Source organism: Monodelphis domestica, chromosome 7, assembly GCF_027887165.1.
Source record: "Monodelphis domestica isolate mMonDom1 chromosome 7, mMonDom1.pri, whole genome shotgun sequence".
In the NCBI taxonomy this organism is placed as follows: Eukaryota; Metazoa; Chordata; class Mammalia; order Didelphimorphia; family Didelphidae; genus Monodelphis; species Monodelphis domestica.
In genome coordinates, this window is record NC_077233.1 from 127,396,286 (window position 1) to 127,408,308 (window position 12,023).

General features: G+C 33.9%; 1 protein-coding gene across 7 annotated transcripts in view; it reads right to left on the reverse strand.

Moving 5' to 3' along the window:
• Positions 1–12,023, reverse strand: part of RIC1 (RIC1 homolog, RAB6A GEF complex partner 1) — a 181,853-nt gene that overhangs the window by 127,566 nt on the left and 42,264 nt on the right. For 5 of the 7 annotated variants that reach the window (XM_056805439.1, XM_056805440.1, XM_056805441.1 and 2 more), the window contains one exon: positions 1,066–1,145. In XM_056805439.1, the coding sequence (XP_056661417.1) occupies positions 1,066–1,145 (80 nt within the window). Of the gene's footprint in view, positions 1–1,065; positions 1,146–12,023 lie in introns of those variants that run through there. The other 2 variants (XM_056805443.1, XM_056805442.1) reach the window with 1 other exon arrangement.

Here is a 12,023-nt window from a genome sequence, read left to right on the forward strand (position 1 = left end):
TAGAAAATGTTACTCAACTATTACATAATAATAATGACAGGAAAATCTTTGATAGATTACACAGCTTAATTGTATTTTTCAGACATCACAATTTCCACTATGTACACGGTGTTTGAAATAATGTAACTTATACATATCATAGTTTTGAGGTAGGATACAGGAAGGAGAAGGCAGACCAGCAAATCTATAAGTATAAGAAGCTTCCTAGGAGCAAAACTCCCTCTATCAAAGTAGATGTGCAACTGTAATACAATTTATAGACTTAAAGAATTTGCTGTGGAATGGAGGGAAGAGAACTGAGTTCACATGACTTGTCTACCATCACACAGTCAGTATGTATGGACATAGTTGTTGAATCAAAGTCTTTCTGGGTTCTTCAATTAGAACACAGCTCTATGCTTTAAGTCAAACTGCCTTCCCCTCTTACTCCATGCCCTTGCCCCAGAAAAGCAGCAAATGTTTGCCAATCTCCCACCTACAAACCAGAACAGTAGTAATCATACAAAAGCTAAATACAGTTTCTGATAAATATGACTAAAGAGCCAATTAAATTCAATTGTTTAAGAGTCAAAAGTAGGTTATAGTTTAGCAACTGGTCGCTTTTCAAAAAAGGCAATAATCATAAAACTCACTAAAATATCAGGTGTTATAGTACCTGTATAAAATTAAATAAAAATGTATATTTAGAACACTGATTTCCTATAAATATCAGAGTATTCTATTCTCATTTAATTCAATAGTCATTTATATTACAACAGACTTCTGTCTAAACTTTACTAGAAAAAAAGCACAAAGTATATCATAAAAATATTAATTTCTGTACTATTTAAAGTACTTCCAAGACTCAGATAATAGTTAACATTTTTATCTATACTTTATACACATATACTCACATATACACAAAAGGCAGAACTTATGAAATAATTTGGATGGTTCCTTGGCATAGGATCTGATATATATTCATAATAGCCTACCCTTATTTGAATCTACTTTTAAATTTAAAAACTGTAATGCTTTTTCAAGAGTATAATATACAAATAAAAAATATGAAAAACAAATACTTACTTGGGATATACAGGTTCATAAAGATATTTGTCTCCTCTTGCTGATGTAATATGAAAAAATAAGATGTAGCCATTTGCTGTCTGAAAGAGATAAATTTTATTACTTACAGAATAAAAATTCTTTTTTTGCTGTCACCTTAATAAAATTCCCTATTACTTTTCTGAATTGTCTTCACATTTGCTACTCAATTATTCCCCCTTAAAAATCAGTATTTTGAAAAGCACGATAATCATGATATGATGAACAGTTTTCAAAAGAAGTGTCAACTACTAGTGACTATATGACAGTTCCAATCACCAATTAAAAAAAAAGTAAATAAGAAGTAAGGTTTCTTCTCACTCTCAACAAATTGGCTACACACACACACACACACACACACACACATGCACAAGAATATAAATAATCAATGTTACAGAAGATGTGGAAAGATGGGCACATTAGTAGCTATTGGTGGAGCTGTCAATGATCCAACAATTGTGGAGAGCACTTTGGAATTATGGGAAGAAAAACGACTAAAAAGTTGATACATTTGAACTCAAAGATTCCACTACTAGGAACATATTCCAAAAGAAGTCAGTAATAAAAAGAAAGATCTCATGTACAACAAAATATTTATATTCATACTTTTGGTAATAGTAAATAACTAGAAACAAAGTAGATGCTCATCAATTGAAGGGATGGCTAAAACTGTTGTACGTGAATATGACATAATATCACTGTGCTATTAACAAATAATGATGAAAAAATTTTGGGAAGAAATATATAGACTGATGCAAAGTGCAGAACTAAGAAAACAATATAAACAATCATTATGGCAACAATAGTAAATGCTTTAAATCATAATGATGAAGCTTGGCCCCAAAGAAGGATTATGAGACGGCATCCCTCTCTTTCTTTGCAGAGTGTGAAAGGCTTTGGCTGTGCAACATTACAGGTATTGGATTTTTCCATTGTGTTTGCTATAATTTTGATGAAACAGATGTTTTTCTTGTTTAATTTTTTGTGGTAAAGGATGGCTCTCTGGGAGAGGAAAGCAGGAGTTTGTAAGAGTAAGAGAGGAGAGCAAATTCATCATGTTGGAAGACCATCTTGAGCGGGGGAAGGGCAGGAAGGAGAGAGAATTCAGGAGAAGGAACAAAGGAACTGAGAAGATCCAAACAGCTGAATTCACTTCTCTTTGGGAAGCCCACCAGGGAGCTTGATCTGAGTGAACCTCTGAGCCTAGAGCTTCCCTCCTGTGAAGCCTGACTCCAGTATCCAGTGAAGACAAACCAGAGTGAATAGGACTTTGCCAGAAAGCTATTCACCACAAGAAGATTTCTTCTCAATCCCTCTAGACAGCCATGAACCTGATATCATAGCTAGAATAGGTTAGGAATCAGGACAGCTCTCACAACTGACCCTGCAGGATTTGGGGAGAAGGGGTTCAACTGTTATTTAGGGACTTTCTATTTCCCACCTTTCCATTACCTTATCCCACAACTCACTTGCCCTACCTTTCATGTGTTCCTTTTAGAATAAACATTTGTTTACTAGATCACGAATCCAAGAAGGGAGTCTTGGAGTTTGGGGGGAGGAAGTTACAATCAAGTCTCTGAGGGAACAGTAACTTGTGATTCTGAAGGCAACCAGAGGGGAATTACCAGAGAAAGAAAGAGGGAAACCAATCTATCCCCTCTCCCCACCTCTTGGCTCCATTCCATCTCTACCACACTTTGGTCCTGCATTCAGTGGTGGGAAACTCTATTCCTCTCCCTCCATTACAAATTCTTAACCTACAATCCATTTCAGAGGTTCCATAAACTTGGATAAGGGGGAGGGGAGGGAGGAAGGGGGAGAGAGGTACATCTTTAGTTTCATTAGCCTCTAGCTAAAATTTAGCATTTCTTATAATTACTTAAAATTTTATACATTCTGAGTTCTCAATTTTTGCAAGCCAAAGGGGTCAGTCTTGTACACAAAAAGGTTATTAAAAAACCCTAATCTAGAGAGCTGGCCAGGTCACAGAGAGGTAATGCAGATTTTTCCAGCTCTAAGGCCAATCTATTATTTCAAAAGTTAAGTCATAGTCTGGTATAGCCTATGAGCCATCTCTAAGAATAATGTTTTTAAATACATAGGATTACAATGAAAACCAATCATATTGAAAGTTATTAAAAATTGTTTTAAATCAAGTTCATGACACAGAGTGAAATAAGCAGAATCAGGAGAATATGACACACAGAAACTGCAATATTATGGAGCAATCAAATGTGATAGACTTTGTTACTAACAGCTAAACAGTGACCCATGAAAATTCTGGGGGACTTTTGAAAAAGGATCCTATCTACCTCCAGAGAAAGAACTGTCGGAGAAAGAATACAGATGAAAACATGTGACGTATCACTTGTTTATTTGGGTATATGTTTTGGGGTTTGGGTTTTGTAAGATTATTCACTTACAAAAATGAATATGAAAAAAATATATATAAAGAAAAACAATAAAATAAATCAATATTCAAGTTCATTGAATCCAAGTTAAGAACTCCTGTCTGTGTACTATGCTGTTTTGTCTTTTAAATACTGCCTAATTAAATAATAATCTATTGCCCCCAAAACTATTTTTTTCAAATCAAGGATTACATGACTTATTAATGACATGCAAAAAACAGTATGAAAAATAATTTTAGGTTCTTTTTCATTCTAAAGTAGTGTTAAATAGAATATGGCCAGAATATACATATAAAAATTTTCTAACATTGAACGGAACCAGCTTATCACTGTATCTCTTGAGATTCAGTGAAGAAACAGAGTTAAGTCTGAATCCCCAAGATTAAAGGAAAAGTTGACTTATTTTTGCAAGATACAAAAATATTTTAAAGATATGTTTGTATATTAAGTCTGTAAGCGTAAGCCCAAAACAACAATCTGCTCCATTTAATTGGTCATGACATATAGCATGATTATTTAGCCCTGAAAAGACCACTGAACAACTGTACAAATAAGAAATGTACTAAATATCAAAACCTTCCTAAATTTAAGTCTTTAACCAAATATTTGTCACATCATGTATGAAAATATCACATTAAGATAATTATTGCCAGTACAAAATTCCCATCACTTAAATGCTAAATGGGTATAATTAAAAGCAAGGAGGAAAACAATCCAGTGTTCTAAATTCTTTTCCAGTATCAGCTTCCTGTTTTTCATTTAAGGAATGTCAGGAGAAACACAACTTCTCAGCCAAAATGGCTTACTTTAAGAGGGAAGAATAATGAACCTCATCCCCTTTAAAAGAATCTAATACATCAAAAGCAGAAACATAAAAATAAAACAAAAAATGGGGACTCTCATTCCAGGGGAAAGTTTCTTTTCTAATTTATCAATGTTTATGTGATATTAATGATTATATTGTCTGTATAAAAATAGCTTGAAACCACTTATCAAAGTAATTTAGGACACACATATCAGTTGCTAATATACTGTTTGGCAACTTTAAATTTTTAGAACTCTTCTGTAATCTTATATGGAAGGGAAAAGTAAAATAATACTGTAAAGTATCTACAGTGATGACATTAACATACAAAAGCTTTCCTGAATTCCATTTACTCAAGCCAAATGTTCACCATTTGAAAGGGTATCAAATGCCAACAATGAACTTAGAATTTAATTTTTAAAAGGAGTACAAGTACTATCTTTCTGAATCCAAATTGGCCAGCCTGTTTTTCATCTAGCATACTAAGTAAAACTGGAATTTACTGTTTCATTTACTAGCTTATAGAGAATCACAAGAACATAGATGATCTCAAAGATCCCTTCTAGTTCTGGTTCAATATGCTTATTTTGGATATATCATGTTATTTAATACTAGAGAGAAATATGTACTGAGAACTTTGAGAAAATGTTTTAAGTTAACAGGACAAAGGGAAGGAGCACTTGCATTAATATCACAGGGAAAAGGTAGGCAGGTCAATGAAAGGGAAAAAAGAAAGTAATCTTGGAAATGAGAGATACTTAAAAATATGTGACTACATCCATTTAAAATAAACATTAAAAAGTTAAATAGAAAATAGAAAACTTTCCCTCTGATAGTATTTCTCAACATCAACAATAATCAACAAAATGTATATTTGAACCAAAAACAAACAAACAAACAACTAATTTGACACTTATATAACTATATAGGTTCAAGTGTGGTATTATAGGGCCAGTTTGGGAATCTGGTTTGGGAAGGGTATACCAGCCCAGGGCAGGCAGAGCCAGACCCTGAACTAATAAACACAGACACTGTATAATAACAGGACATTTTTGTTTAATAACTAAGGAAAAAGTAAAAAGGGTTTCGGATATCTAAACTAAAGAGTATAAATAAACCTCCCCCCAAAACAAGCTGATAACCTCAGAAGGATGGTATCTATACTGTCAGTTATCTCTCTACCTAAAGTCCCAGTTCCTACAATACAATACACTTCACTAACCCAAATTGCCCCTTAGATGGTGATAAAGGTAGTAGGCTGGAAGGTAAGCAGGAACAAGGCTCAAAGGGATATCTCACTGACAGATGGCTTCAGGTGTCTCAAGCAGCTCTGTAGGAATATCTCAGTCAGTCCACAGGATACTCAGGAACAGGTTGGATCACAAGGAAAATCACAGGAAAGAGAATATCTAGCTCTCTAGGTCTACCCTAGAAGACTAGACAGAAACTCAACCTCCTGCCTGCTTAACTCTCTCATAGAAGAAGCCAACAGCCCTGCCACTTCTCCAGAATTCTGGAACCTTCCTGCTTCTGCCTTGCAGGCTCTCCTACTCTTTCCTTTCCTTATAATAGAACATATATGAATACAAGGCTGATCTATTGTCCACAGAATTCAGTTTAATGAAGCTCTAGTAAATATATAAGACAGGCCAGACACCAGAGGTACATATATACATACATATACACATAGTCACACAAAAGACAAGATAATTTTGGGAGAAAGGCACCAGTAGCTAAGGGGATCAGAAGAGAAATCCTTTTAGAAGTGACATTTGAGCTGAGCTTGAAGAAAGCTAAGAATTCTAAGACATGGCAATGAAAATGGAGGGAATTTCAGACACAGGAAATGGGCAAAAGGCTTAAAGAAAATGTGAATTGGCCTTCAGGACCAAAAATGATTCCTGAAGGTTTAAAAATGATTTTAAAAATCCACTAGGAGAGGCAGAATAAAAACTTGGAAAAGAAATGAATGTGATACAAGAAAATTGTGGGGAAATGAGGCAGTATGATATAACATTATACTTAGAGAATCAACATTTCTGAATATTAACAACAAAGTCCACTAGGAAAAGAATGATAAAATCCATCTTAAAAAACTGTAAACAATATAATATACTTGGGAATCATCTACCTGTCAAGACAAACCCCGGAACTGTATGGACACAATTACAAAATGCTTTTCATAAAAATAAATTCAGGTCTAAACTGGAAAAATATTAATTGCTCATAAGTAGGCCAAGTTAATATAACAAAAATAACAGTTCTATTTAAAACTATTTATTTACTCAGTGCCATATCAATTGAATTATGGGAAATTTATTTTAGAGTTAGAAAAAATAATAAAAAATCATATGAAAGGAAAAGTCAAAGAATATTGAGAGAATCAATGAAAAAAAAACAGATGAAGGTAGCCTTGCCAGTACAAAATAGTGATGGTCAAAATAATCTAATACTTGCTAAAAAATACAGTGGAATAGATTAGGCATACTAATGTATAGTAGTAAATTACCATAGTAATCTAGTGTTTGATAAATCCAAAAGATCCAAGTTTTTAGGGAAATAATATATGAAAAAACTGCTGGTAAAAAACTGGGAAGCAGTTTGGCAGAAACTAGATATAGACCAACATCTCCCACTGTATACTAAGATAAAGTCAAAATGAGTACAGATTTAGACATAAAAGGTGTTACCATAAGCAAATTAGGGGAACATGTAATAGTTTAGCTGTCAAATCTATAAATGAAGGAAGAATTTATGGACAAAGAGCAGTATAGGTTATAAAATGGGTAATTTTGACAACATTAAAAAGTTTTGGCACAAACAAAACCAATCCAGCCAAGATTAGAAGGAAAGCAGGAAACTGAGAAAAAAAAATTTTTTAATCAGGTTTCTCTGACAGAGACTTCATTTCTCAAATACATAGAGAACTGAGTCAAATTTATAAGAATATAAATCATTCAACTGATAGTCAAAACATATAAATAGGAAGCTTTTAGAAGATATTAAAGCGATTTACAGTCATATTAAAAAACACTGTAAATCAGTTGATTAGCAAAATGCAAATTAAAACAAAGTTCTAGTGTACTATCTCTTCTAACTAGCTAATGATATAAAAATAGAAAATGACAACTGTTAAAAAGGATATGGGAATATTGGGACATTAACATACTTGGTGGATTTGTGAACTAATCCAACCATTCTAGAGAGCAGTTTGAAACTACACCCAAATGCTATAAATGTATAATATGCATACCCTTTGATCCAGCAATACCACTACTAGGTCTATATCCCAAATAAATGTTTTTTAAACCATTACCTTCTCTTTGTTTTTTTTGTTGTTGTGTTGTGTTGTATTTTTTTTTAAATTTAACTAAATTAGAATATTTTTCCATGTTTACAAGATTCATGTTCTTACCCTGCCCTCCCCTGCCCTCCCTCTAGTAATCAACACGTAATTACTTTAGGTTTTATAAGACTCATTTCTATACCATTAATATTTGCACTAGTGTGATCATATATTCCCATCGACCCTTGTGATGGAGCAGTTGTTTTTCTTCTCTGTTTCTACTTCCACAGTTCTTCCTCTGGATGTGGATAGTGTTCTTTCTCATAAATCCCTTAGAATTGTTCTGGATCATTGCATTGCTGCTAGTAGAGAAGTCCATTACATTAGATTGTACCACAATGTATCAGTCTCTGTGTACAATGTTCTCCTGGTTCTGCTCCTTTCACTCTGCATCAGTTCCTGGAGGTTGTTCCAGTCTCCATGGAATTCCTCTACTTTATTATTCCTTTGAGCACAATAGTATTCCATCACCAACAGATACCACAATTTGTTCATCCATTCCCCAATTGAAAGGCATCCCCTCATTTTCCATCTTCTCTCTCTCTGAATCAATACTAAGTAAGTATTGGTTCTGAGGTAGAAGAGCAGGAAGGAATAGGCAACTGGGATTAAATGACCTGCCTGTGGTCACACAGATAGAAGTGTCTGAGTATAAATTTGAACCCAGGTCCTTCCAACTCCAGGACTAGTGCTCAATCTATTATGCTACCTAGCTATCACTTGCATCTCAAAGAAACTTTTTTTTTTTAAAAAAGGGAAGAGGACCTATATGTACAAAAATATTTATAGCAGTTCTTTCTATGGAAGCGAAGAACTGGAAATTGAGAGGATGCCCATCAACTGGAAAATGTCTGGACAAATTGTTGTATATTATTTTGATGGAATACTTTTGTGCTATAAGAAAAGACAAACAATATACTTTCAGAAATACATAGAAAGACTTCTAAGACCTGATACAAAAAGCAGTGAGTGGAGAGAACCAAGAGAACAAAGGACACAGTAACAATAATGTTGTATAATGAACTTATCTATTCTCAACAATAGGATGATGCAAAACCTCAATGAGGTGATAAGAGATGGAGGGTAGGAGAGAAAGAATTTGAAACTCAAAAAATTTAAAAATAAATGTCAAATTTTTTATATATAATTGGAAAAGAAACAAAATACTTAATTAAAAAAGTACTACATAAAGGCTTAAAGAAGTACTATGAAGGCTAATAATGACAAATTGACATATATTCAAAGGACAGCAAGTAACTTAGTACTGGAGAATGAATTTGGGACAAATAGGCCAAAAAAGAGAGGACCTACCCTGTTGGAAGATGGAAGGGGAGTGGAAGAGATAAATACAATCTTTAAGTATTTAAACAACTAATATGGGAAAGGATTAGATTATTCTGTTTGATTTGGGCAGAGCCAGGAACCATGAATGGAAAGCAGAGAGGAAGATTTTCAACTTACTATGAAAAAACACATCCTTACTATTAAAAGTGTCCTAAAGTGACTTGGTTAAATACATTAGCTGGTGAATGAAGTGCTTCTGGAAATACTTGAGCTCTCCATTACCAGAAGTCTTTGAGCAAAGACTAAATAAATAATTGTCAAGATACTAGAGAGGAATTTCGATATAGGAAGGGTTGACTGGATGGCCACTGGAATACTTTTCAAATTTGTGATTCTGTGTGTCCCACTCTCAGGGGTTGTTTTATCATTACAAGGGTATTTTAAAGGCCAGGATTACTTAAAGCCAAAAAGTCAGCATTATTAGTAGAAAGGACATAGAAAACATGAAGCACTGAGATGGTGACTGAGCAATGATGCCGCTATAATCATAAAAAGACAAGGCATTCATATACAATGCTGCCAGAAATGGAAGGAAGGGGAAGAGGGAAATAGAAATAATAAAATTCTGGGTATAGTACCTGAGATGGGAATTAGAAAATAAAAAATGATTTGGGAGGGAAAACAGTTCAATAATAATGGCAATGATACTAGCATTTATTTAGCACTTTAAGGTTTTCAAAACAATTTTCATAAATTAACTCGTGATCTTCAAAATCTCTGAAATAGGTTCTATTATTATCCCCATTTTACAGAAGAGAAAACTGAGGTTGGAAGAGGTCAACTAAATTGCAAAGAGTTATACAACTCTTAAGTGTCTAAGGTAGGATTTTAATTTAGGTCTTTCTGACTCCAAGTATATAACATATCCATAGAATCACCTAGCCGCCTACTAGTTTAGATGGAAAACAGAAATAAGGTAAATAGGGAACTTACTAAAAAAAAGGCTATATAATATATAACACTTAAAACCTTACATTTTAAGTACTGTAAAGGTATCATTTTAAAAAATTTAATTCAGAAATTTAACACACATTTAAACTTTTTACTTATAGGATTAAATAGGCAATGTAATCTGGCTATAAGATGCTAAGTATCAAGATAAAAACAGAGGCATTCAACTATATATTAATACTCAGTAACTAAAGTATCAAAATATGCCAACATGAAATGCTATCAACATGACACTGAACATCTCTATATTTAGAAACATACAGATGTTTGAAATTTTCATTTTAAATATAAGCATACATAATGGGACTTAATCATTGCAATATGTCAGCTTACTTCAGGTATTTAGCCAACAAAAGAGAAGTAAAATGGAATGTTAAAAATGCTAACCAGTATATAGCCAGTCAAAAAATGATCTTTGTAACATTTCAGCTTATTTTTAGAAGAGAGATTTATCTTTGGTAAAATTGAGACTGGCATAAATGCTAAACCAAATCCCTTGTAAATGATAAGTGTGAATGAGGGAAATGGGCACAAACAGAAGAAATGAAATGCAAAAGGAGAAGAGATCAAGAAAAGCATGGAATCCAGAACCAGACCCATGGGGGGGGAGGGGGAGGAAGAGAGAGAGAGAGAGAATTCTATGGAAGCTTGAGGAAGGAGGCAGTTAGCCCCAAGCTGAATTCTGGACAGACACTTTTGCTTGGGAGTGATCTGATCACACACTATTTCACTTCTCTCTGGCTAACCTATTGAACAGAGGAAAGCTGAAGAAAATCTTGGTTGTTACCTTTCTCCATCTAACTTGAGCTGAAGAAAAAGAGTCTTGTCCAGAAAAGACCTCAGCAGGATTACTGCTGTTTCCCTCAGGGGAAGAAATTTTATTCCTTTTGAAGAGACTTACACCAAAGCCTTCAATAAGTGATATAAATTAGAATTAGGGAAGACCCCTTTCCCTCTCCCCCAGTTTCCCTCTTATTTCCTTTCCCCAAGAAATAAATAGATCCATTTCAACTAAAGAAACTGTTCTGAAGATTTTTGTAATTAGAGGGAGGAAATAACTCACCATCTGTTGAGGCAAACTCCATTAAGGTTGCTTAGTGAGAAGAACAGAAAGTAAGGTTGTTCTCTGAAATTAACTCCCTTCCTTCAAAGCTGTTTCCTGGTGTAACATCCTTTTGAATCCCCTATCATCTCTCACTAATTACCTTCTAATACATATTACTAAAATATCTTCGGAAAAAAATGCTCCTAAGTGAAAGGTTCTTCTTTTCATGTAAATACATTCATGTGTTCATAAATTATTTATCTACTTTTTGCCCTAAGGTTACTAATATATCACATCTTAGCTATAATCAGACAACTAGTCAAAAATACCACATGGTAAGCCTAATCAACATAGCAAGTTTACTGGCTAAAGACCAAACAATCTTTTTTTTCAGAACCGTAAAAAAGTGTCTCAATTACATTATATAAGTCAAGAAAGATATCTGAGTTCTCAAAAGAATGTTGTAGGAATAAAAAAGCTTAGTCTTTCACTAACCAGAAATATATAGACAGCTGCCAGGACCAGAAGTTCAACTAAAATTTAAAAGCAAACTAGTTTATTTGGCAGGAAAGTAACTGCCCCTGTCCAGAAGGTACACCAAAAGAACCATTTTCCTGCCTATCCCATCTGGGTCAAGCCAAAAAGAAAAGAAAAGAAGACTTTATGCACATAGCATGCTTGGTTACTTAGTAACTGCTATCCTCCCTAAATGAGGCTTTAAATTTATTACATTCTTAATATCAGTGGTCTAGGCTATCATAATGGTCACTTAACTCTTTCTTGCCTCTAGTCTTTTTTCTACAGTTTGTCTTTTACGCAGCTGGCAAAACCATCTTCCTAATAATTCCTAGGTCAAATGACATCACACTACCCAATTCAAAAACTTTTAGTGACATCCTACTAGTTGTCAAATAAAGTACAACTTTTTCAGACTGGAATTCAAAGCCCTCCACAATCCAGGCCCAAATTCAACTTTTCAACCTTATTTCTCAGGGTTTCTTTTTGATTTCTCCACCACAGTCTAATTAAACTATCTTC